This window comes from Dipodomys ordii, unplaced genomic scaffold, assembly GCF_000151885.1.
Source record: "Dipodomys ordii isolate 6190 unplaced genomic scaffold, Dord_2.0 Scaffold94, whole genome shotgun sequence".
Classification (NCBI taxonomy): domain Eukaryota; kingdom Metazoa; phylum Chordata; class Mammalia; order Rodentia; family Heteromyidae; genus Dipodomys; species Dipodomys ordii.
Window position 1 is genome coordinate 77,784 of NW_012267310.1, and position 27,153 is coordinate 104,936.

Sequence of the window (27,153 nt, forward strand, 5' to 3'; positions counted from 1 at the left end):
CATTCATCAAGGCACTCACAAAAGCCCCAGACTTCTCTATGATCAGTGCCTGAGCATGCTCTGTAAAATGGGTTCAAGTTCCCAGGCTGGCTCTGTTTTTGAGAGGGAAGCATTGTTTCTGTAGGAGCACAGCACTGATTTCCATGACATCTACTGACTCTACTGAGTCATCTCCTGACTCACGAAGTGATGCTGCCCCAGAGCATGGAGCTGGAGAGGGGCCTCAGGGGACTTCCCTTCTTCTCCAATCCTAAAGCCACAGTTTACTTGCCTAAGAGAAGTCAGATCCTCAACTTCCCTAGATTCTGGAAGAGTGGGTTGGAGAAGCCCTTGTACTTCCTGGGCATCCAAGATATAATCCTGCAACACCAGGAGTCCAAGTTAACTATGAGCAATTGTATCCATCTGCCAACAGACAATTACCATCCAAGGAGGCAGCCATTCTAACCCCAATAAAATGAGAGGCTAAGGAAGAAAGCATCACACAAAATAGCCATGACTCCACAGGAAACAATTTCTCTTTCTGGTATAAACAGTTTGTTCCCAAGACAGACAGCACCTATTAAATGTGCCCTCATCCAGGTCAGCTTGCCCAGCTACTGCCACTGGAAAATCTCCAGAATCAAGATGTGTCACTAGCTCTTCCAACCTATTTCTGAAACTCAAAGAGCCAATTTGAGTGAGCTTCTCAGTTCACATAGGGAGAGCTATTTCCAATGCCAAACACTGGGACAAATATCCCTGAGAAATGAACCTAGACATTGATCTCAGGGTGCTGCTTGTGGAAGGGAGGGGATTGGCCATCCATATTTGGGCATGAACATACATTGGATTCAAGTTGAGTGCTCCCATGTCCTTGCGTGTATTTGTGGTGAAACATGCGATGACACTCGGGACCTGGTGGGGAAGGGAGCTCCCAATGAGGCTAGCAGGATAGTTCCAGAGTGAGAGGGTGGACCATTTAGCAGCATGGCTCTACTGTATCTGGCAGCCTGAGTTGGGCAGGAATTCCTGCAAATTAGAAGCCACTGCTTTGGTTAGGTAACTCATTGTCCCATAAGCTCCACTTGGAGCACTGTCATAAAAGAAATGACAAATTCCTGTGGCTTCGTCTCTCTCCAGAGTATCGGTAGCTCCAATGGATACCTGTAGCCAGAAAGGCAGAGGAGAAATGAGCAGAGGCAACCCTTCGACCACAGGTGATTCTGCAAGCTGGAGATGGTGAGCTCAAATGGGTGAGGGGTGGGGCCTGGACCAGGTCCTTACAGCAGGAAACCAGCGCCCCCTGGGGGAGAGGTTGCTTTTGTTCTGGACACTGTTCTCACAGATTCTAGTCTGAAACTGAGGACTGAAAGCTTAAGGATGGTTTCTTTGCCTTACTTGCTTTGGGGTACAGGGTAAGTACTTCACGTAGGGCCATGTATGTAGCCAGTGCCATGTTTGGGCTGAAAGCTACATTGACAAGTATACCCCCACAGGTTATCTGATCTTCCAAGGGGCTACAATGCCATTTCCTAACCAAGTTTTTGACATTTTCTACCTTCTTTCTACCTTCATATTTTCTTTGTGTGAGTGTATTGTTCCCTACTTTGTGGGACACAATATCTAACCTCAACAGAGGTGAATGTCAGCTATGCTGGCTACCTTGACACAGCTGTGTCAGGTGGGTAGCTGGCCTAGACACACCCACCTGGTCCTGCAGGAACAGCTGATTGGCCAGATGCACAATCTGGTCCACGTGGATAATGCCTCCAATGCTGTCAATCTCGGTGTCAGAGAGCAGAGTTAGTACCATGATAGCTTCCACCAGCAGTTGCCGATACTCAGGCTGGGACACATGGTTCAGCACTGATTCCACGTGGACAGCAAACTTGATCTCATGTGGGGTCATCTGCAAAGGGGCCAGAGGGAAGCCACTACTGAGAGATGGGACAGAAAGAGCCCTAAAACCAATTGTGCCCCAACACTGATAGGACTCTGCTCAAAACCTCCCTTCCTACTGTCTACTGTGTCAATTCTGCAGTAGGAACCCACTAAAGCAGGAGGTTGATCATTCTTTTCTGGGAATCAGTTGGCCTTGACTATTTCGAGTTATTTATTTGTTTATTTATTTAATTTATTGCTTGCCTGCCAGTCCTGGGGCTTGAACTCAGGGCCTGGGCACTGTCTCTGAGCTTCTTTTGCTCAAGGCTAGCATTCTACCACTTGAACCACAGCACCATTTCTGGCCTTTTCTGTTTATGTGGTACTGAGGAATAGAACCCAAGGCTTCATTCATGCTAGGCAAGCATTCTAACACTAAGCCACATCCCAGCCCTCTTTCTTTCTTTTAAAAAGAAGAAAAGAAAGCCTCATGTGGCATAAACCATGGTGCTTTGAGCAGGGTAAAAAAAAAGCCAGAGGAAAGAAGTTCTGTGGCTGGAAGAGAATGGGTCTAGCCAGAGTGAGCTGAAGGTTGGGCAATTTGAAGTGGCTTGGGGCAAATCGAAAGAACTTGGGAGTCCAGATACACTGTAAGGGAAATGAAAAGAAGAAAAAGTGATGGGAAAGAAACAGGCACAGTAGAGGGCGAGGTAGCCAAAAAAGCCCAGCCCTTCAAATGGACTGTCCATACAGAACAAGCTGGGGAGGCCATGAGTGGTCAGAGTCCACAGAGTGAACACAGATGTGCTGGCATTTGGGGTTTGCTCATCCTACCTCTCGGGTGGTGGAAGACGGCAGGACATAGCCGTCGATGGAGAGGCCGTGGCACTAGAGGTAGAAGACACAAGTCAGTCAGGAGTCTGTTCCCACACATGCTCACACGCACTCATGAGCAGGCGCACACAGCTTTCCCTGCCCCACAGTCTGCAAGAGGGTTGGAATACGCCAGACTGCCAGAGTTATCTTTAGAGCAGTGTTCTCACTGCCCACGGGCTTGTGTTTTGCATGGAAGAATTCTAGGGCAGGCATCTTTCAGCTCATGGGAGAGCAATGCCCTTGGGTGCTGCCTGCTATGTCCTGCTCCCTGGAGATTCTGCCTTGACTTGGCATCTGGGCTCTGGTACCTGCCAGGCCCCCTTCAGTGCCATGATGGAGGATTTTGTGCTCCTGCTGGTGAAGTGATGCGTCTGTGCTTGTGCAGGCGGCTATTTTCGAGATTCTATAATAAGCTCCAATCACCAAGGACTGGAGCACATGCACAGACAAGCTCACCCGTGTGTATAAATACCAAGTGGGCTCCATACAACATGCTGCTTTCTCATCATACAAGTGTCTTGGTTCGTGTCAGTGGGAGTCTGAACGGAAGTGTGTGCTACCCCAGGAAGAGCGGGGAGATTTTCTAGGAATAGCTAGGCCTAGTGTAATTGGCCAATTTTCACCTCCCCACGCCCCAGCTGGCAGCAACTGTGCTGCCTTCCCCCCTTCCAGGCTCCTGAATAAATAGGGAGAGTGGTGGACCATGGACCTCTATAGATTCAAAGGGCTCCACTGCAAAGGCACCAGTGGGTAACAGTGGATACCCTGAGGAAGACCTCAGTTGCTTAATCCCACCGTCTAGAGCCTTGCCAGGAGCCCCTAAGGCCAAAAGAATACATATGAAATGGTAATGTTGCTGTACAGAGGGGCTTGAGTACATTCTCATTTGGGAATATTTTCTTCTTTCCTACTGTGAAACGAGCTAAAAAGACATTAGAAAAATAGTCTTGATTTGCATAGACAATTTTAAATGGAGCATACTGGTGCTGCATGGTAGAGGCAGCACAAGCTCAGTGGGGCCCCAGAGCTGTATGAATAACCAGGAGCAATTGTGGGAGGAGACAGATTGTAGGGTACAGAGAAGAGATGGGTCTATTTTCTCATGCTATTATCATTTTGGAAGTTGGTTTCAGCCATGTTCTCCTGTGTTTGGGTTTGTGAAGTATGGTATACATACTTTAGTGCATGGAAAAAAAGACTCAGCCAGCGATGTCAGTCCTGACCAGGTGGAGAAACTCTGTTCTTCACCTGAGCTACTTATGGTTGGATGTTGTGTTTGTTTGTTCTACAGCCATCTGCTACCTGCTACCTGGTATTTCATACTGAGCCTCACACAGGTAGGCAGAGGCGGGGGCAGGGGGTCTGATTTCTGTCCCTGGACCCAAAGCACCAAACCATCCTAGCACCCAGTGTACCTTCTGCAGGATATTCCACACCTTCTGGTAGAATCCCACCAGGACCCTGTTGATGGCGCCATCCAGCCTTCTCCTGCGCAGCCACTGCTCCTGCTGTTCCCCCCAGTTGATACGATATCCTCCAGAGTCTGATGGGTGAGCATGGGGAGCTGTTCCTTTCCTCTGCAAGACAGGTAACACATGGCCCTTCAGAAACCTCAGGGGTTACCTGGCAAGCATCGTTTTGGAACTGCTTCCAGCATGAAAGCTGGTACAGAGCACTCATCGAAATGACCAGGTGCCTCTTACCCAGAAGGAACATGGCTCTTTGATTCCACATTGTGTGCCACCTGCTAGATTAATCTCCCATGCTCTGGTGTATTACTTAACTCCCCCCTGTCAGCCCACCCTCAATAGAGTACTGGCCTCTGGACACTGAGCTTAGAGGGCTCAGACCAGGCAGGGACAGGTGTGGTCACTGAGGTCAGACCATTGTACAACAACTCCCAATTAACACTGGCTATGACAGTACCCCACCCTAAGGCTGGCTGGGCTTATAGTAGCACCAACTGCTGCCTACCTACCTGTACCTGATGGGGACCCAGCCAACCTTCCCCCAGGAAGTTCTGTGTGGGCATTCACCTGGTGAAGGGGCTCAGAAACTGCTGAGAGCATGCTAGCTTGCGTTGAGTGCTCATGGGGGCAGCTGTCACCCTGAAGGCTGCTCCCCCCAGGACCCTGGCCTAGCACTTTGTGTATTCATTTCAAGTGAGGCAAGTAGCCTGCAGGAGGAGAGCTTCGAGAGATATGCCAGCCTCAGAGCAGGTGAGCCTCGGGCTCACAGCCTGGGGAAGTGGACACGGAGTGTCCGCTATTTACTCTGGCAGTTCCATAAAGCAGTGAGTGACATGATCCTTCTTGTAGGATGAGTGCAACAGAGAATGCCACATATAATACTAGAGGGAATGACCAGGAAAGGTAGAGAGGGAAAAAAAAATCAAGCCAAAGAATCTGCTTATTGGTGCGATCTTGAGATTTCTGGCCTTTCCACCAATGTTTTCCAGTTTCATTTTGGCTTCCTGTTTTGGGCCCAGGGCTTCATCCTCACATTGGGCCCTGTGCTTGGTGACTCCTCTGGGACAGCCTCTGCTGCTGGGAGAGAAAGGGACCATCTTCCCACCTCCCTGCCTGAGGCTGGACTCCTTTGGCCTCCACCAGGGAAGCACAGCTGCAGGGCTGCCCATGACCTAGAGGCAGCGCAGAGATCCAAGCCAAGCATGGAGACCAGGCCTCAAGTGCTCACTGAAGCCAAGCTCTTGCCGGGGTCAATACTTGCCCTTTGGCCTCCATGTCAGAAGTAACCGACATCATTGAGGTCTTTGTTCTCAAATATTAGGTACTTCTCAATGTGTAACACTGAATTTAAAGGCTTTTAAGAAAGAATATCCGAATATAAAGTACACTAATAGGGTAGGGGGCAAGACTCCTGTGTGTATTCATTTTGACTTGAATACATCTTATTTTGAAAAGGCAGTTAGGCTGTGCTATTCAGCTGGGCTTGTTAGTACCATTTAAATAAGGCAATAATTAGCTACAAATAAAAGTAATTACAGTTACACTCATCAGTGACTAAGCTGATTTTTTTTCCTTCTGGTTTAGAGCAGCAGATTCTAACTTTGGCAATTAGAACATTTCTTAGGCCTCCACTGGAGCCAAGGCCCCATGTAGAGTCGGGGCTGAGGATGTAGCTTAATACCAGAGCACTTACCTAGCATGTTTAAGGCCCTGGGTGCCATCCCTAGCCCCTCAAAAAGTAAATGAAAAGAGCCAGGTGCTGGTGGCTCATGCCTGTGATTCTAGCTACTCAGGAGGCTGAGATCTCAGTCTGGGCAAGAAAACCCGTGAGACCCTTGTGCAATCGCCAGAAGTGGAGCTCTGGCTCCTAGTGGTAGGGTGTTAGCCTTGAACACAAAAAAGCTCAGGGACAGCAGCCAGGCCCTGAGATTGAGCCCTAGAATAGGCACAAAAAAGTGAAAAGAAACAATGCTGTGCTGGAAGGCTCCAGAAACTCCTGTGACTTGGTGAGGAGATCATTCTTCACCCACACTGTACTGAGGAGCACAGAGATCTGAGGGTTAAGATGAAAAACAAAGCTCAGTTCAAGTACATCTTGGCTGTTCTAGAATGTTCTCAAGATTACAGGAGGTTTTCAACATTAACTGAAAACCCTTAAGCCTTGTTGAAATCTTCAGAAGTCAGGATGTGGCTGGAGTACAGCTCACTCTTAGGGGCTTGCTTAGTGTGTCCAAGGCCCTGGGTTCTACCAATACCAAGTTGGGAATGAGGGGGGGAGCGTGGATGTGGCCACTAGAGGGTTCAGACAGCACAAACATGGAGGCGGGGGCAGGGAAGCACGCAATGCCTGTGCACGTTTACCGCAGACTTGGAGGAATGCACGCTGCTTGACACAGTCTGGCCCACAGAAAAGAACTACAAAACAAAAAGAATCAACTCAGTCATGGGCAGTGACACCAGAGACACCAGGAGTGAGGGGAACACCTAAGAGCATAAAACATGCCCCAGAAGTTAGCTGGAGAGGTTGTTCTCACCTTCAGCATGGGCGCACCCTCTGTGTCCCACAATGGACTGGGGCAGGGTACTAAGCCGACTCTATGGAGCCAGCACTCCATGGTCTGCCTGCCTTCCTTCCTTCCTTCCTTCCTTCCTCCCTCCCTCCCTTCCTTTTCTTTTGTTGGTCGGCCATGGGGCTTAAACTTAGGGCCTGGGCACTGTCCCTAAGCATTTTTTGCTCAAGGCTGGCACTCTACCACTTTGAGCCACAGCACCACTTTGGGTTTTCTGGTGGTTTATTGGAGGTAAGAGTCTCATGGACTTTCTAGCCTGGGCTGGCTTTGAACTACAATCCTCAGATATCAGCTTATCAGCTTCCTGAGTAGCTCAAATTACAGTTGTGAGCCACCAGCACCTGGTCCCATGGTCTTTTTTTAATTTTTGGTCCTTGGGGCTTGAACTCTGGGCTTGGGCACTGTCCCTGCACTCTTTAGCTCAAGGCCAGCACTCTACTGCTTGAGCCACAGCACCACTTCTGGTTTTCTGGAGAAAGGAGTCTCAAGGACTTTCTTGCCCGGTCTGGTTTTGAACTGTGATTCTAAGATCTCAGCCTCCTCAGTAGCTAGGATTACAGGCTTGAGCCAAGGGTGCCCGGCACAATGGTCTTTCTTTAAATAACAAATAGTACCAGGTTTGGTTTCTTTGTGGAGAATGCCTAAGAAAGCTAGGACACATTTTCCAAAGTCACAGCTAAGAAATGTTCATGTTTTATGGTGAGTTGTAAAAATATACAGAGATCAACAAAACACCCATAACTGCCACTAACACCTGCATCCATTTCCCAAATTTGTGAAATACACACACTATTGATCTCATGGTGACACAAGAATTTCCTCATCTAAAAATCTAGATTGTACCTCCAGCTTGCATGGGGGTAGTCTGTATACATGCTGTTCTTGCAAAAGTGAGTAGCCACTTAAAATGGCATGGTATCTATTACATCTTAAACAGTTCTGGAATGAGCCCATGTTTTACTGTGTGCATATCTCTACAGAGAGGAAAATGGCAATTGAAATACTACCTGAAAATCAGAAATGGCTCTGTCTGTGTTACACTACTCTACCTTCCCAAAGTAACAGTATTTCCCTAGTGTGAAATTTTAATGGCATTTGAACAATTACCAGATTTTTTTCTGTACTATTTGCAAATGTTTAACACAAGTATATTTTGCATGGTTGGGCATTGAATAATGAATCAGATTTGACCTGTAAAGCCATGAATAGTTTCTTTGGGACTCAACAATTTTGAGTGCGTGTTTATAAAAATAGTTTCTATGTTTTTTTTTTCCTCTCTCTGAGTTGATATGTTTCTTTATTAAACCTAGCAGGACTTTATTAAATCTTGTAAATTTTTTTCAAGCAGAGAATAGTATTTTGGTATTAAATATGCAAATATAAAGTGGTACTGGCTACTGGGATGCAAACCCATCCAAGAAGAAAGGTTATTTCAACCCTGTAAAGTACAGACAGCATTAAATGGAGGAAGAAGGAACCATCCATTGCCATCCACAATAAGGCCAGTAGGTGTGGGTAACCAGAACAACAGTGCCACCCAGTGGTAGGAAAGGAAAGAGTTTTTTAAAGTCGGCTACTTATTTGGAAGGAGCACAAACACAAACACGAACACAAACACGTGTGTGTGTGTGTGTGTGTGTGTGTGTGTGTGTATGTGTGTGTTTTATAGGCAGAGCTTCAATGCCTTGTGTTCTTGCTTGGATTTTTTTTTATTTAAGGTTTACCTGAGGTACATCTCTACTTCACTTTTTTTTTTCTTCTGGTTAATTGTAGATAAGAGTTTCTTGGACTTATCTACCTGACCTGGCTTTGAACCATGGTTCTCTGATCTGAGACTCCCCAGTAGCTGGTATTACAGACGTGAATCATCAGCACCCAGGTTAGAAAGAGCATAAATTAGAGTAAGAGCTCAAGTGTGTTGCACTCTTGGACAAAAATGTACAGTCTGCATTTGCATGTCATTATGTTTACATTGTGCTGGTTGGTCATAGAGACATCAAATAATTACAAATATGACTCCAGAGCCAGGGACAGTCAGGGCAGTGTGCAGGAGGCAGAGACAGATGAAAAAGTGATATGTTTTTCCCACTGGGTTTAAATACGGCCCCGCCCTCCGCCACGTGATCTAAGGATAGGGTAAATAGAGTAGCTTTACTCTCCTGATATGATCATTTTGCTCTATTTAGCCCCTCCTCTTTTAATAGAAATGCTCAGTGAGTTACAGCTTGGACCATGTCCTTTACAAGATATCCTTCAAAGCCCAAGAAATTGATACATGGATTTTTTTTTAAGGTACAGGGTAAGGTCATTTTTTTTCTGCCTATAACCCTGTTCTTTCTGTCCCTGGGACTGGCCAGTCTGAACCGCTGTTGTGGACAGAGCCACTCTTTCTTGTCCCTGTGTCCACACTCTATATGGATAGCCTCATTCTCCACATTCAGGCCAGAAAGAACATATAGCACACAGACAAGGTTAAACAAGGCAAGATATCTCACCTGTTCATCAGCACTCACTCTCCTGGTCATCTGAAAATTAAAACATCAGGAAATAAAAACCAGGTCCAAGTTAAGAATGCCCTGACTCTCCCATCACCCTCCAATAATCCAGAGCAGTGCTGGTCTCACCTCAAGGGGTAACCATTAGAGTCTCAGACTTGAGCCAGTGGATTATCACTACCATGTAACTTGCATTTTTCACTGCCCGTCACCATCAGGAGGAAACTATTTCCAACTGTGGGTCATAGTCAAATCCTAGCACAAACCTGGCACATTAGGACTGAAAAGAAGTCCAGTTGCAGTCCTGTGTGGGATCATTTTTATTTGAATTCAACAAAGCTGAAGGAAAGAGCCATCTAGGGGAGGTGGAGAATACAGGTGTCACAAGCATTCTGTTCTATTTCCAAATCCCTCTTGCTATTACAGTTAAAGGGCACATTTGATGGGGACGGGTGGTTGGTTTTTGCAGAGCTCTACTTTTTAAACGCAGAAGCAAACACAGATGAGAGCCTATCCCAGAATATACAAGTAACATTAAATGAAGGGTTAGGGTTAAGGGCAGGTATGTGTGTGTGTATGTGTGTGTGTGGGGGTGTAACCATAAGTGGCTCTGGGGTCCCTATGTGGGGACAGCTGGGTTCAGATTTCAGACAGAGGAGACCTTACATTTTCTACAAAGAGTAGGCGGAAGCATCAGGCTCCGGGTTTCTGTTGGTTTCTGATACCAGAGAGGGGAACTGTTCCCTACTCACTGCCACCACTGCCCAGGTGTTCTTACCTGTTTCATGTCACTCCTCAATCTGGTAATGCCACTCCTCTCAGTTTTGGTGACTCCAGTATGGTCTACCTCATGGATGGAGATGGCGGGGCTGGATGCAGAGGAGTGGATGGGGCGCACTGTAGGAGAAACAAACACACACACACACACACACACACACACAAACACATACACACACATACACATGGTTCTTCAACTGTACAGCACCCACCCAAGTGAGGAAATTCAGGCAACTAGGGTCTACACCTGTCTCCCTTGCTTTATTATAAACGGAATCAGAGGCTAGCTTTGCCCTCAGGTTTAATGTATCACATTTGAAGGGCTGTGCAGAAGTTTATGCCAGCCCTGGGGCAGGGCCTCATCCTCTCCCTTATCTTTTGCTTTAATGCTGGTGATCTACCGCTTGAGCCACACTTTCACTTTTGACATTTTACTGGTTAACTGGAGAGAAGAGTCTCTTGGATTTGCTTGCCTGGACTGGATTCAAACCAGATCCACAAATATCAGCCTCTTGAGTAGCTAGGATTACAGGCATGAGCCACTAGTGCCCAGTTTGAAAACTGTATTTTTACTTATCCCAAAACATATCTTCCCTGGAGGAGAGGGGAAACAGACTTCCTAAGGAAACAAGGACTCAAGTCAGTTGACAATTTAGTTATTCTGCTACCCCCCACCCACTATTGCGGTGTAAATTTTTTCCTTATAAAACAGAATCATCACATTCATATGCACAGATATATGATCTATAGAGTATCATATACCTATATGTACACAGAAAGCTGCCTTATTTGAGGACTTAGTTCTCAAAGTTTTGATCATGTATGGTCAAAAAAATAAATGAAAAAGAATCAGAAGCAATTTCTAAAACAAAAAATTTGAAATTCTCATCTGCTTAGTTGTTATAGAGGAACTCCCAGTCAGTCCCGTGCTGTCAGTTGTGTTTAAATAGTTGTAATCTGCTGCATGTCTCTTTGTCTTTAATTTGTGAAAAATATGTCCCCCAAAAGCAATGATGCCCCCCTCCAAATCAAGGTAGATCATGGCGATCTTCCCAAGCCACAGAGAGAACATAAGGTGCTTAAGTGATAAAGGAAAAATCTGTTCAAAGGCAGCATGTCTTTAGGGAATATTGGGTGATACTTTGGGAAAATAAATCAAGTATCTTTAGTCCTTGAGATCAAGAGCATGAAAAAGATCTAGTTTTTTGGGGGGGGGACGATATTCATGTGAACAATAGCAATGTTGGGGACATTACAGAGGCTTGCTCCATGTTCTTTCACATTGCAGTACAGGCAAATTTGAGTAATTCATTTTTTGTAGGGAGTACTGGTTTGGGGCTTGAACTTAGGGCTTGAGTGTTTCCCCTGAGCTTCTGTTGCTCAAGGATAGTGCTCTTCTACTTGAACCATGGTACCACTGCTGGCTTTTTCTGAGAAGTTTATTGGGGATAAGAGTCTCACAGACTTTTCTGCCTGGGCTGGCTTTGAACTACGATCTTCAGCTCTCAGCCTCCTGAGTAGCTAGGATTATAGGCATGAGCTATGGGCACCCAGCAAATTTGAATAATTCTAGAATATTGCACTCAATGGCTCTTTATGGTTTTCCTTCAGTGAAGGACTCCATAGAAATATATTCGCATGGATACCAAAGGTCTACTGTAATCCATTTTCTACTTATGCTTATTGTGTCACTAAATGTTCTACCACATGACAGTTTATGATCACGTGACGTGTGATGTCATGGGTGGTCTATAATGTACTTAGTCTCATCTGTACTTTTCTTTTTCTTTTTACTATATCAGAGGAAACGGAACAAGGGGGTCATAGATTTTCTTACTGCCCCATGGGCAATGACACGGGGGCCTAGTTGAGAAGACTTTGACCAAAACCAAAGGCTGTCCTCTCATCCTGACACTCAAGTCACCCGAGCACTGTTCACTGAGGTATTATGGCCATGAGAAGCTACAAGGCACACAGGTGTTGGAGATAAGGCACCCTGGCAAACCTACAGGGATGTCCTCCATCCCATAAAAGCCTCTGGGACTGGGGATAAAGCCCAAGCTCTGTTCATTCCATTGAAATCATGTGGCCCATATGCTTGGTCTGGTAGTACTGATGCCTATTTGTACCTCTAGGAGGCCATTCCCCCTGAGGCTGCTGGAACATCGACTCACCGCTTCTTTCTACCCCGAACTCTTTTCCACTCAGAATATGATGCAGGAGATTCTTCATGTCAAAGGGGCTGAGGTTCATCAAACTCTCGGAAGCTTCTTCTCCTACAAACAAGCATCTTGTAATCATCCCAGCCTTGTGGCTGGTGGCGGGTGAAGGCAGAATTGAGTAGACCTGAATGTGTATGTGTGTGTGCGGGGGTGGGGGGGAGAGGTGGCAAAGGACACAGTGGCAGGTGTCGTTGCTCATGATTCATTAGACGGTGATATAAGCTGAAAGGCACTGGTGCTTAGGGACTCGGAATATTGCTAAGTCAGTACATAAGGTGTTTCTAGACACCTGGTGTTGGTATACGTCTTGCAATTGGTGTCTGTATTGCAATTAGAAGCACTTTTCCCTGTGAAGGAATGACAAAATGCTGGACGATAATTCACAGTAAGAACTTCAGTGAGAAACCTAGGTGTCAGGCTGAGCAAAGTTTCTCAATTGTTCCTTTTCCTCTCCCACTCAGGAAGGTCAGCATGCTGTGATGAACAGCGTGCCAGGAGCCATGTCTAATGAGGGAACCTCAAGAAACCCAAGCGCACTTAGAGGAAGGCAGCCCAGGAGTAGTCGAGCCAGGTTTCCTATCAGAGCATGGCTGGAGCTTGGCAGGCACGAGCTGTGGGAGCCAGGGCTTCTTACCTGAGCAGTTCAGGCTCCTCGCCAGCTCGGTGGCCATCACTTGAATGATCAGTCCAATCCGGAGCCTGAGCATCTCCACAAAGAGGCTGGGCTGAGCCCGAACATACATGGCCAGGTAAACCACAATCTCCTGAAGGAGAGAGAGAGAGAGAAAAAAAAAACAGGGCTTCAGAGACCTAGTTGGGTGGCAAAGGAAGGCTGTGGCCCAGCTTCCCACCTCCTGGGCTGTACCCTAACCTGTGTGAGGACAGCGATACTGATGTCCTGCCCACTGGCTTCGTAGATGAGTTTGGTGAGTTCCTCTGGGGGCAGAGGCCTAGGAAAGAGTAGTAAGTCACAAACACCACAAGTGTTTCCGATCCAGGGGCTCCTTGTCCTCCATAGAAGATCCCTCTATGTGCTATGCTGGAAGAACCTGTGTGACACAGTCTTCAAAGAGCCCCTCCTTCTGAACAGTGCAGGGCACTGATGTTTTCCTACTGATCCCACTCCTGAAATTCCTGGCCAGAGACTTACGCAGAGATGGTCTTCTCACGGGGCTCAGGTGGCAGGCCCACTGTGAGCTGCTTCTGGTGGGACAGCAGGTCTGCACAGGCCTGCTCATTCAACAGAGATGGGGGTGAGGGGTGAGAAAAAGAAGAGAGAGGGTACGCCATTAGACAAAGCCAGCTTGGGAGGAAGATTGGAAGTTTATCTGTACAAATTTTATAATACCTCTTTTCTGTATTTGAAAAATACTGAGCAATCTAGGAAACCCTGTAGTCTGTTTTTTTTTAATATATTTTTTTTCTGGACACTGGTGTCTCACATCTGTAATCCTAGCTACTCGTGGTTCAAAGCCAGGCCAGGCAGGAAAGTTTGTGAGATTCTTATTGCCAATAAATAAATTACAAAGAGCAGCTGGAAGTGGATCTGTGGCTCAAGTGGTAGAGTACTAACTCTGAGGAAAAAAGCTGAGGATTTGCCCAGGCCCTGAGTTCAAGCCCTAGGACCAGCAAAAAAAAATATATATATATATATATATATATATATAATTTATAAAGTTTCACAAAAGAATTGCCATTCAACAGAGCAGTTTATGAACACAGTGAATCTTTTTTTTCTTTTGATCAGTCATTGGGCTTGAACTCTGGGCCTGGGCACTGTCCCTCAGGCTCTTCAGCTCAAGGCTAGCACTCTACCACTTGAGCCACAGCACCACTTCTGGCTTTTTCTGTTTATGTGGTGCTGAGGAATCGAACCCCGGGCCTCATGCATGTGAGGCAAGCACTCTACCACTGAGCCACCTTCCCAGCCCATACAGTGCATCTTGATCATTGTGACCCCATTTAACATTCTCACATACCCCTTCCCTCATTTTTCTTCATTTCTAGGCTATAGGTTGATTTTTTTTTGCCATTTAATGAAGCAATTTATACATCTTGATCAATGTCATTGCTTGAACATCTTCACTCCCTTCTACCCACCCCTTTCCTTATTTTTCTCAGTTCTGTGGTATATACAATGCATTCTTACCTGCATTCTATTCATTTCCCCAATTCATTATTCTATCTTTTCTCCTTTGCAGGTACCCATTTCCTGGTACTTAATTTCTTGAGCTCTGTCTTAGTCTTTCTAAAGAATGATACTATTTGCACTCCCCATAAGGTCTATTATACTTCAGCAAAGAGCAAGAAGTCCTGTGCTCTTTCTGTTGCTCAAGGCCTGGGCCATGAGTAGGCATATAAGGTCAATCCACTGAAACAAACACCTTGAACTGCCTGGTATGAATCCACAGATGGCAGTGGCAAGAATCAGTCCACCACATTATATCCTTAACCTACCAGTTGCCTCATTATCACCCAAGGCTGGCCTGTGCAAAAAGTGTGAGGCCCTACCTGAAAAAGAACTAAGGTAGAAATGCCCAAGGCATCACTTAAAAGTGATAGAGCCTCTTGAGTCCACACAAAAGTTCTGCCACAAGAAAGGTGGTTCTGGATTTTGCAAGGCCTGGAGGTTACAAATTTTAATGAACATTGTATTGTGGATGTGCCAGAAAATCAGAGAGCTCTGTTTCACAGGTCCCAGATCATTTGGTTACTGTGTAGGCTTTTCTGTGACCGAGAGAGAACTAAACTCATTGGCTTGAATTTCCTTCCCTCTGCTCTCATCCCAGGGTAGTAGAGGGTCAGGAGAGGAGGACCTGCCCCAGTTCTGCATGTAGATGCCTACTTCCCTTTATAGTTAAAAGGTTGCCTCTAGCTTCCATAACCCTAAGATTGGAAGGGAAGAAGGCAGAGCTTGAGAAGACAAATAGGCAACCCAGAAGACCACTTGTTCTGACCTCAGCCAGGACTTCTACTTTCTTCCTGAGCAGGCCTGAGATGTAGCGAATCAAACCCCATTCCTGGTTCAGGCCAGCTTTGCTATAGAGCTCGCTGAGGAGATTGTGAACAGTGACCCCATGCTGTCCAGAGAGATTTGTGTCCCAATTGGGACCCCTGTTAAGACATAGAAGCACAGACATATGATTGGAAGACATCATACTGAGAGAGAAAAGCCAAGCTCAAAACCCAAAATATTCTTTTATTCAGTCATAATTGGAAGCTAGACCTCAAAGAAATATTCATAGAGATTTACATACTTATGTATATCCATTTACATAACTATATATAGAGATAAACACAGAATGTGAATCTAACGAAGAACCTCTGTAGGAAGAGATGGGCAAGGAGAAAGGGGAAAAATTAGAGGATAATTTTGAAAGAGGGCGAACATGGTGAAATGGATTATTTGCAACTATGAAAAGACAAGAAAACATGTAGAAGATGTTTTGGGAAAAGGGGAGGAGTGATGGAAGGAGTGAGATTGATTAGAATATACTGTAAACCTATGTGGAAATGGAACAGTGAAATCCTCCTCTGTATCACTCATGTAAGCTACTGAAAAATACTAAAAAAAGAAAAAGAAAAAGAAAGAAAAATGCAAACACAACCCGGAATGTTAAGACCCAGAATGTTAGGTTAAGACATAAGTCACTGATTATTATTCCAAATGCCTGGACACACCCTATGCTTCTGAGCTTTTCCCAGCAGTCTCTGTCCTACCAGAGCTGGCCTATGTCCTCTGGAATTGAAGTCTAACATCCAGACATTGTTGCTCTTGCCCAAATCTTCTCATTCTGGAAGGCCAGCATCAGTAGGCAGAGAAAGAAATGGGAGTCTCATTCATGTTTTGGTGAGTAAACTCATGGCCCAGGGTTGCCAAATGGCCAAGAGACTATAAAATTCAACATAGTGAATAGTCATAAACTTACTGCCATGGCTTGTATGTCTGTGTCCTCCATCAAATTCCTAAGTTAAACTTCTAACCTCAGGTTAGAAGTAGACAGTGGAGCTGGTGGCTCGTGCCTGTATGCCTGCTACTTGGTTAGCAGAAGAAGGAGGGCTGACCTGGGTACAATACATGGCGCCATATATGAGACATAAAGCAAAAATAGCTGGGGTGTGTGGTTCAAATGGTAGCAGACTTGAACGGCAAGTACAAGGTCCTCTTAGAAAAGAGGCTTGAGGAAGCGAAGTGCATTCTTTCTACTGTGTCAGGACACAGTGAGAAGGCACTGCAGGCCCTCACCTGACAATGGATCTGCTGACCCCTTGAGGGATCCAGCCTCCAGAACCGAGAACGAACTTGGATCGTTGATACTAGTGGTTTGCGGTATGTCATTATCGCTGCCCAACGGGACCAAGACACTTACTTTACAACATAGAGAATGTAGAGGATATCTGCTTGGTCCTGGAGATTTGAGCAATCTTTCAGCTGCTCAACCAGCTTCTCACAGTCCATGTCACCATGGTCATCTCTGGGCCACTGCAAGTCACCTTCAGGAGCCTGGCCACACACGTCAAAAAGCAAGGAAAGGAGGGGGGGGGGTTCAACATAGGGACTTTCAGAGATGATGAAATGGAAACATTAGTTTGGCCTTTTAACTCTGGAAGTGTACTGGGCTCTATGTTTTTCAGAAAATCTTTCTCACATTTTTATTCAGGGGCTTTCAGTATTTTTGGTCAGATGAATTACTGTGTTAGGTGCTGTTTGCAAGAGACCATACTGAGCAGGTTAACATACATATACATTTTACTTATGCAAGGTTTAAAACTAGGAAAAACCTTTGTTACTAGAAATCATGAGAACATTTCTTTTGTGCCAGTCCTAGGGCTTGAACTCAGGCATGGGTGCTGTCCCTGAAAGTTTTTGCTCAAGGCTAGCAGTCTACCACTTAAGCCACAGATCCACTTCTGGCTTTTTGGAGATAGAGTCTCACAGACTTTTCTGCCCAGGCTGGCTTTGGATCATAATCCTTAGATCCTAGCCTAAAACAGAAGTTAGTTTAAAATATTCTCCAACATGTGGAAAAAATCAAGGTGACTTGAATAAAATAACAAAATATATGAACCAATGGGGAACACCCTGGGATTTTACACTGCTAAAGATTCTGTTATGCCAGCGCTGGTGGCTCACGCCTGTAATCCTAGTTACTCAGGAGGCTTAGATCTGAGGATCATAGTTCAAAGCCAGCCCAGGCAGGAAAAGCCATAAAATTGTTATCTCCAATAAACCAGCAGAAAACTGGAAGTGGCACTGTGGCTCACATGGTAGAGCACTCGCCTTGAGCTGAAGAGCTGAGGGACAGCACTCAGGCCCAGAGTTCAAGCCCCATAACTGACCCCCCAAAAATTCTGTTACTCATTTTCATTACATTAAATGTATGAGCTATATAGTGTCTCAATACCTGTTCTGCATGTTGTCTGCCTTGACTGACTGACTCAGACAGAGCAAGATGATTTACTCCAGTGCTACTAGGGTTCTCATGATTGGGCAGAAAGGAAGTGGCCTTTTCCTCCAGGGAAAATATAAAGAGTTGCATTAAATTCAGTGTACAGAATGATACAATGATGTAAATCAGATAGAGACAACCAAGTGACTGGATTCTCATCAACCCCAGCATGTCTAAACCAAAAAGTTCTAGGTAGCAAGAAACATGCTCTTTGAGTTCCACTATTGAGAGAGCTCTTAGAACAAACCCAGGATCATGGAGTAGTACACTTTTTAAAGTTATTCCAAATACTTTACCTTTTTCAGCAGTGGCTGAGGACAGTCAACAAGATTCAGAGATTTACGATGGACACTTAGAACCTTGGTTGGCAAAATCATAGGAAGGACTGGAAAGGAAACAATAAAGAGCACTCATCTGAGGAAGAGCAATGAGAACATCTTCTTTTGAGAGGTACATTGTCTACTCCTTATCCAATACAAATGCACTGATGGAATTATTATTTAGATGAACTAATTCCAATGAAAACTGTCAATAGGTACCAGATCAAATAGATACATCAAAAGACAGAACATATACAAATTAGCAATATGGAGATAGATTATCTGGCAGAGGAAACAATTGTAAATGGTGAAAATACTAGCCTCTAAGTAGATAAGAGGGCAGAGGAACATTTATTTTGTTGTCTTTTAGATTTTTTTTTTTAATTTCTAAGTCCGTGTTTCATCTTGATAAAAGAAAGTATTTTAATGGGCAAAAAAGAGTTGAATTGAACACACATGATGTTTCCAAACCCTTTGCTTTTGCCATCACAGAGAGTATGTCCCGAGTGGAGTGGATGGCACTGAAAATATGGCCGTCTTCCGTCTTCTTACACAGAGGGGGCAGATAGCACCTTAACGATGTGTTTTGCAGAAGGTGCTTGATATACTGATCAAGTTCATCGAGGTTTTCTGTAATTGGACAAGGAAAAAGCCAATAAAATCAAGCGACAGAAATATTCTAAATGCGTAACAGTAACTTGTGCAGAAGGCAGCACTGAATAGGTTTAGTGGAAGACAACATTTAGATACAGACATTTGCACTTGCACCCACACCTGGACAGTAAAAGGATACTTGCAGATATAAAATATGTGTGTACGAATTTCTTGTTTGAAAAATATCATCCAAGAGAAGGAAAAGAAAATGTAAGTCAATATAGCAATAACGTATCATCCAAGATAAACTGCATAATCCCTAAGACAAAGTGAAAGCTAGCAGCCAATGCCTGGTCTTTAATTTGTCAAGAGCAAGCCACATTTCAATTTTAATGACTATTAAAAGGAATGAAACCTTGTTCAGATTGAGAAATGTTAGATACATGGGGCTTCCTAACTCTTACTAATCAAACCTAGTTCTTCTGCCATTCCTTTGCAAACATAGGCCAAGTATTTCTTTTGCCAGTCCTGGGGCCTGAACTCAGGGCCTGGGCACAGTCCCTGAGCTTCTTTTGGCTCAAGACTAGCTCCCTACCACTTTGAGCCACAGCACGACTGCTGGCTTTTTCTGTGTATGTGGTACTGAGGAATCAAACCTATGGCCTCATGTATGCTAGGCAAGCACTCTACCACTAAGCCACATTTCCAGCCCTAGGCCAAGTGTTTCTATCACATTTGTCTTGAGTGTCAGTGGACAAATTGGCTATATCTAATAATAACAACAATAATAGTGATGACAATACTGTTTTGTGAGAAGTTCTGCTACCCGTAAGTATCATTTGGGCATTCTAGGGCATCCTTTGCAGTTTAGGTTCTTAAACTGGCATCTCATTCATTTTAATAATGCTGGATTTAGAAGCCTCTTTTGGTTTTTGCTTGCTTTCAGCTTAATTGGCAGTTAGTTGTAGGGCAACTTTATCAGAGTGCTTAGGCTTGAATAAACTCAACAAACCACCTGCAGAAGCAGTCCAAGTTGTACCTTGATTACTGGTGCCTTCCAAATATCCTCCCGGCTCTGAGTCACTATCAGGACTGAAGCTCCCTTCGCTGGTGTCATCAAACAACTTCTCATCGCAGCCTGGATCCAGGAAGGTTAGATACGTGTAGAATGATGTGGTGAGAAATTCTGACAGGTTCCCCAGTTTTACTCTGCCAAGAACATGGTATGTCAGAGTTGCAGGTAGAGGATGGACAAATGTCTATGAATAACTGTTAGTACCAGGGGGTACTTGTGACAGAACCAATAAATATAGTACTTAGTAGATTGCTCATGTCATAAAGTGGAGCCTGAGACAATACCAAGAATATACTGCAAATGCCCAATTAATTGTACAAGGCGTCCTTTGTACAATGATCAGATATTAAACAGAAGAGTTTATTTGGCAAAATGGTTCATTGTGGCCTCTGTCCTTTTTGCTTGGTCATGATGCCACACCATCTCTCTGACACTACAGGGAAGACAGGAGGGGCAACCATAGACGCCACAGCAAACTGCGTGGAACCAGGGTCTGCCCTGTGAGGGATTACTTTAGCCAGAAAGAGAAATTTCCCCCAAAAGACAAATGCTGTGTGATTCTACTCAGCTGAGCTATTTGCTGAAACTCATCAGGACACAAAGGAGAAAGGTGAGGCAGGATCAGGAGGAGGGAAAATGTTTTTTTTTTTTTTTTTTTTTACAGATACAGAGTTTAACTTCAATATGAAAACAATTCAGTCTTACCACAATGTGCATGCAATTAACCCTATGGAAATGTACACTTACAAATAGTATAGATGGTGATGGTATATGCATTTTACAGCACATAAACAAAGGTCATGCTTTTCCTATGGTAGCAGAGCCCCTGGGGTGGCATGTTGTGAAAAGGGGGTGATTTCAACTTCCAAATACTCTTAGCATTTGACATTCCATGGGAACCCAACAGATGCCCTTCTGTGTCTACGAGGCTGTCCAGCTGGGGTGCAAAGTACAGTTCTCTTGGGGGCTGCCTGGCAAAGCCCAGACATTCAGGCATAGAAGATCATAAATGCTAGAGAGAAATCCTGTGGCACTCAGAGATTACCAAAAAGGGATCCCTGCAGTGCCAGCTTCCCTCCATCATTCAAGGTGCTTGAGCATCTCATTCTTGGCCTCTAGACTCAAATGTATCCACTAAAGCTGGGGAACAGTGATCTATGCAGGCCCAAACAGGTGTTCTGTTCTAAAGGACTCCAAGGACTTTGTCAGATTCTGTGAACTATTCTTTTTTTTTTAATTTTATTTTATTTGTGAACATACTGTACAGAGGAGTTACAATTACATGGGCAGGATAATGCGTACATTTCTTACCAAGCATTGCAGCCTCCTCCTTTGTTTACCCTTCACATCCCTTTCCAGCCTCCCCCCTCCCCCCCATGAACTATTCTTAAGGTGACAGCACAGTCAGGTATTCGGGTTGTATATTTATTCAGCACCTACTGGCCCCTATGTGCTTGGTATTTTTGCCTATGTCTTTTCACACACACACACACACACACACACAAACACACAGAGTGCACATACCCTCCAGGAAGGTTGGCACTTCATACAGAATATCACCCTGTTCCCTTGTCTGCCTGAGGCCCCCTGGCACACAGAAAATCTTAACAGACATCACCACTGTTGCTTTAGATCTGATCCAAGTTCTATACAGGAGATGGAAGGATTGGTTAGGTATGTTTACTTTTTACTCTAAAACTCTCTGCTTCTATGTTCAGCTAGTGATATGAAAAATGGGAGAGGGGCAGCAAAAGCCTTTAAGAAAGGTCAAAGGTCAGGGCTCCTCTTACACATAAATTCATAATCAGATGTGCATATATATATAATATATATATATAAATTACCTAGCTCCTCCAAAATATCCATCCTCCAGTTTTCTAATTGTAGAAAGAACTGCAGAATGAATGTCCGAGCCATCATTTGCTAGAAAGCAGAAGTAAGGAAAATGTTTACTTATCTGGGAATACTTTTTGTTTGTTCCAGCTATGCACTGAAATGGTTTCATCAGTTTAAGTTAATTAAAATTCTTACAGCATACACGATTCCTGAAACCAAAACCAAAAACAAAAACCCCCAAACTGCTAGGAACCCATTCAGTACTTGGTTCTGCCCAAGGCAGCTGTTTTCCACATTTCAAGAAGGACCTAAACCATGGTAGATGTGAGCCAGCACATGGAAGTGAGGGAATTACTGAGCATGGTGTGTGTGACGGGGAAGGTGAGCGTAGGTCTGCCTGTCATCCGCCAGCAGGTGCACAGGTAGGCCAGCTCGATCCTCAGCATCTCCACGATCATCTCATTGTCCAGTGCCAGGTAGAAGTGATGCTGGTCGGTGAACTGAAAGTCAGAACAGGCCAGGTAAAGAAGGGCCATCCTTCCACTCATCTCCACACAACACCTGCTGTCACTCAGGGCAACTGAATCCTGAGTGTTGTTTGTTGCCAGGAAAGATCGCTCAGTGATGGCCGTCATTTACCCTGGGGCCTCTCTCTTTTTGTCATCAAACAAATCAATCTTGCCTTGCCTAGGGTCCATAGCTACCTGAGTTTGGAAGAGAAAAGGACACTGCTAGTGTCCAGCTTGTCCAATAGAGGACGTAAGCACCTTGCATAACACCACTGTTTCTGAGAGCAAATCAGTAACTCCTTAATTACTACTTGGGCTGCAGGGTTTGCAGATGGTTCCCAGGAGAGGGCCCTCAGAGCTGGCAAAACAGAGAGACTATTTATTTACCTGACCGACGCCAGCCTAATGTCAACCAAACGGCTGCTGTTTGATGTCCATGAAAATCAAATTGTCCTCTGGGCCTTAGGACTAGTTAGTGCATGCTCAGCTCAGAAGTGAAATTTGGTGCTAAGGGGAATAACTCACAAGGTTTAGGCGCGCAGTATGGGCTAGGAAGGAAGAGTAGCTTGGTGCTAAGTGGTGACCTATGCTACACCACACATTGGAGAAGTGACTCCCACCACCCTAAGGAATGAGAACTATTTGGTATGTACATCTATGGGCTCATTTTGAAAACAGCAACTGTCAAGATAAGTTCCACAGTTAGTGTACTTCCTCTTTCAGTAAGGGAACCAGGGTCATACAGAAAGGCTGATAATAACTTCCATGGGGCTGTTTAGGGGCAAGGAGCTGTGAGTCAGGTGACATGTAAACTTGCAGAGCAGTGTGAATTTCACTAACTGTCACTCATAACTGAAAGTGCTGGCACACTGAGTTTGATTCAGTCAACAATTGTTGAGCATCTACTACAATGAGCACAGCCTTGCACAAGGCACTAGGTACTATTTTTGATGTCCACATCTGAGCTTAGACATGCAGAATGGCACCACATTCAAAGTAGAAAAGCTTATCAGATAGAAAAGAGAACTTAATACAAAGAAGCTGGACGGGTTTGCGACTGGCCTGCTCTTCTTACCTGGGGTGTAAAAGTAAAGATCTGGTTCCTAATCACATAGAGTTTAGAAGTTCCAAGAACACCAATGTGCCGATATGGTCGCCCACTCAATTTCATATTCCTATTCCGTCCTATTTGAAATGTAAGATTGGAACTAAGGTTATAGGGGAAAAAGAGGAAAAACTAATCCTTGTAGTTTAGGTTAAGGCTGGGCTTATTTCCACTTTCGGGTTTATTCTTTCCTAATTCCCTTCTTTTTCTGCGTGCCAGTCCTGGGGCTTGAATCAGGGCTTGGGTCCTGTCCCTGAGCTTTTGTGCTCAAGGCTAGTGCTCTACCACTCCAACTACAGCTTCATGTCCAGCCTTTTGGTGGATAAGTGGAGACAAGAATCTCATGACCTATCCTGCCCAGGCTGACTTCGAAACATGATCCTCAGATCTCAGCCTCCAGAATTAGGATTACAGGCCTAAACTACCAGCGCCTAGCCCCTTAGTAAACAGGACACAGTTGAGTATAGAACCCAAATCCTACCCCTTTCTCTTTATGTATGTGTATGAATCGTACCAATCTGATCCACCTGGAACTACTAAAGGGATTTTATTAATGCTGGACTTCTAATTTAGTTAGTATTCAGCCATTAAACTAAATGAAGATTGTAGAAAAGTAACCAGAACCACTTCCCATTTTAATGGGTAAGTAAGCATCTTTGTATATTACAGGAAAAAAACAATTTCAATTATTATCAATTACCAATGCCAGTTTCAAGTGTGAATTTTCAAAAAGGGAGCTCCTTAGTTTACAGCCTATCTGCTGGCTGTGTGGTGGCACCAGCTGTGCGCTGTGAGGTGAATGAGCTTGTATGTTCATTCTTCATCACACTGAAGCACTGCTATCACCTGCTTGGTGCTTTAGTTCCCAGTCTTTGTTGTTGTTGTTGTGTGTCAGTCCTGGGGCTTGAACTCTGAGCCTAGGCTCTGTCCCTGAGCTCTTCAGCTCAAGGAGAGCACTCTACCACTTGAGCCACAGTGCCACTTCCATGCTTGGTGCTTTAGCCACTTCTTGAGACGTTTTTTACATCTCAGTGCCCACAGACCCCAAACCTAACACAGGGATGTCCCCTTACCAAACATGCCCTGATACTTCCCCAACCTACCAAGCTTCGCATATATGTGACTAAGAATCCGGCCTGGCTGCACTCGAATTGGATGAATATCTGCAAAGCTCTGGACACTGACTCCATGTTTCTTCAACAGCTCCTTAATGTGATCATTTTCTGCCAAAACAGTGACTGGGAACAAGAACATACAGTCAGCGTCAGACTGTCTGCTGTCTCACGCACTGACATGTAGAATTTCCCATCCTTCTTCCGCTGTCCAGTAACAGGCACATGGGCATGCTACCCATACCCTGTTGCCCTTCCTGGTTCTCTCTGTCCTTTGTTACCCCTTAACACCCATGATGTGCTTTTGTTAAGTGCCCTCAATGGACAAAGCACCCATAGACACTTCTCGAAATTGTTTTCAGCAGGTCCCATGCCCAAACTTACCCACAATAAGTAATGTCTTGCCTACCACTGACTGTGCATTTACTCTAAACCTGTCATATGTCTGTCCTTTTCACATGAAAACAGCTTCTTCAGGGGACAGAAGCCTGTGCTCCTGCTCTAAAATGTCAGAGAAAAGAAGAGCAATGTGGTGGAGTCTGCTTGGAGTGGCTGCTCTGAACGAGGGAGAGAGAGAAGGGAACCTCACTCTTTCCAGAGAAAGGAAAGTGGGCCTGCTTGTGGGGATGCCAGCAGCCTGGCACATTCTAATCACAACAGAAGACCTCCCCCCCCCAGTGGGAAGCAACCTCCAAACTGGCCTGGGCCACATCTCAAGCGGGTGAGGCTGGACACTAGGCTCTCTGGCTGAGTACCTGGGCCACAGGGAAATGAACAGGAGGGAGACTTTGCTTGGTATCACATCAGGAATTGTGTGGGCTGCACTTGCTATGCTAGTACGCTGGGCTTGGTGTGAAGGGCAGCAGCCTAACAAAAAGAAGAAGTCTCAGTATGGGCCTATGGAAGGAGAACAGACTCTCAGAGAGGCTGCTGTTCTTTTTAGCTGCAGCAGAGCCTTCTACAAATGGAAAGGGCTCAGTGACTATTAAAGTAGACCCTAAGTCCCACCACTGTATCCATGGGTTGGTGGGGGGCGGGGCTGGCCATGCCATTCATATAAATGCCACTGTGAGCTGAATGTTTCTGTAATCCTAGCTACTCAGGAGACTGAGATCTGAGGATCACAGTTCAAAGCCAGCCCAGGCAGGAAAGTCCATGAGGCTCTTATCTCCAATTCACCACCAGAAAACTGGAAGTGGCGCCATGGCTGAAGCAGTAGAGCACTCGCCTTGAGCTGAAGAGCTCAGGGACAGTGCCCAGGTCCAGAATTCGAGCCCCACAACCAACAAAAAGAAAAAAAAAGCATTTAGAAAGTCTATTAACTTCCCTGATTTTTCACAAGTCCCTGAGAAAAGCCTCTCATACCAGCTATTAACTGAAATGGACTGGAACCTAGTCCCACAGAATCTCAGTAAATGAGACCATGAACCATGCAGGACCGGCCTGGAACTTCTTATAACACTTGTCTGAAGTTTCCAATGACACGCGGAAATCTACGTGCATCGAAACCATACATCAGTCACTGTGCTGGAGCCACTTTTTCAGAGAAGGAGTTTTGATTGAGACCTGACAATTCCTGATGGGACACAGCCATATGTGGCCGAGTTTCAGACACTAGCCAGCCCCTGCTCCATGGCACACATACCGGAAATTTCCACTCTTTTTTACTCCGCCACATTAAAAAAAGTTGGTTGTGACCCATCAACAAGTCGTGGCATATAGTTGAAAAAATAGTATTCTGCATGTAAAAGAATCACTAGCAGATATGCTCTAGTAGGGAGATGCCTGGATCAGCCTATCTGGAAATCAGAAATGGGTTTGTATCACCAGCTGTCAGCTGTGCATCTTAGAATGAGATTAACCTCTAAGCCTCACATGTAACATCGAGGCGATGACCATAATTGTCACAAATTTTACCTCATCCGAATTTTGTGACATGCAGATGTGTCCTGGGTCAGGCCTGCACATGGTGGCAATTGGGTGGCAACCTGAAGCTTGTTTCAGTGCATTACTGGCATGCTTATCCAAATGAGCCAATGGCCAAAGACAATCTAGGAATGCTTTCCATTGGTTTTCAGCAGATGGGGACCTATCTACCAAGCAATGTAGAAACTAATTTGGGCCTTGAACTTAAGGATACAGCATCATATAGAGACAATCAGTTATTTTCACAGTGGACTATGACATTCCATGGTGTTTGATGAGGCACCAAAATATATGAGGGAGCTCCCAGAAGGACCTCATGCGTGCACACGACAGCCCGCTCACCCATTTTTCTTAAAAAAGAAGCCGTATATTATTATAATAACAAAATACTAGGTTTACAGGCTAGAGATGAAGAGTAAACGCAGTCACAAACCTTGTACGACAACATCAGGTTTGACAGCAGTGGAAAATCTTCTATTTAAGGGATCAATTTCACCAGTGGCAAGGAATCCCTAAGAGAGGAATATTAAAAGTGTGAAACATTGATCAACTAAGAATTCACCTCATGCCATGGAAAGTGACATATTTAGGGGCTCAAAACCCTCAGGATTTTTTTTTAAATTTCTTAAGTCAATCACTTTTTCTGAAACGGAGTAGGCTACTCCGTTTGCCACAGGTGCGTGTTTTGTGTATGTGGCTGCAAGGCCAGTCAAACATATTCCTATCTTGTATAAATGGAAAGAATGGTAACTAATCCTTTTCGAGCTGTTACTAGTGCCAGGAGGAGGGTCTGCATATACACTGTCACATTTCAGCCTTCTAATGGGTAAGTTCTGCCTTCACCACCTTTTTTTTTTTATGTGTGTGAAAATACTGTACAGAGGGGTTACAATTACATGGGCAAGATAATGAGTACATTTCTTATCAAGCATTGTAGCCTCCTCCTTTGTTTCC

General features: G+C 44.9%; 1 protein-coding gene across 1 annotated transcript in view; it reads right to left on the bottom strand.

The window, feature by feature from the left end:
* Positions 1 to 116: 116 nt before the first annotated feature.
* Positions 117 to 27,153, bottom strand: part of Phka2 (phosphorylase kinase, alpha 2 (liver)) — a 56,660-nt gene continuing 29,623 nt past the window's right edge. The window contains exons 12-32 of the mRNA XM_013026528.1: positions 26,633 to 26,711; positions 24,265 to 24,399; positions 23,132 to 23,241; positions 21,903 to 22,047; positions 21,556 to 21,634; positions 19,676 to 19,845; positions 18,499 to 18,672; positions 18,019 to 18,107; positions 16,643 to 16,776; positions 15,230 to 15,386; positions 13,423 to 13,502; positions 13,144 to 13,222; positions 12,907 to 13,036; positions 12,225 to 12,326; positions 10,052 to 10,170; positions 9,274 to 9,303; positions 6,570 to 6,623; positions 4,155 to 4,316; positions 2,698 to 2,751; positions 1,691 to 1,891; positions 117 to 1,146 (exon numbers count right to left, since the gene is read on the bottom strand). Of these exons, the coding sequence (XP_012881982.1) occupies positions 976 to 1,146; positions 1,691 to 1,891; positions 2,698 to 2,751; positions 4,155 to 4,316; positions 6,570 to 6,623; positions 9,274 to 9,303; positions 10,052 to 10,170; positions 12,225 to 12,326; positions 12,907 to 13,036; positions 13,144 to 13,222; positions 13,423 to 13,502; positions 15,230 to 15,386; positions 16,643 to 16,776; positions 18,019 to 18,107; positions 18,499 to 18,672; positions 19,676 to 19,845; positions 21,556 to 21,634; positions 21,903 to 22,047; positions 23,132 to 23,241; positions 24,265 to 24,399; positions 26,633 to 26,711 (2,454 nt within the window). The 3' untranslated portion in view covers positions 117 to 975. The remainder of the gene's footprint in view (positions 1,147 to 1,690; positions 1,892 to 2,697; positions 2,752 to 4,154; positions 4,317 to 6,569; positions 6,624 to 9,273; positions 9,304 to 10,051; positions 10,171 to 12,224; positions 12,327 to 12,906; positions 13,037 to 13,143; positions 13,223 to 13,422; positions 13,503 to 15,229; positions 15,387 to 16,642; positions 16,777 to 18,018; positions 18,108 to 18,498; positions 18,673 to 19,675; positions 19,846 to 21,555; positions 21,635 to 21,902; positions 22,048 to 23,131; positions 23,242 to 24,264; positions 24,400 to 26,632; positions 26,712 to 27,153) is intronic.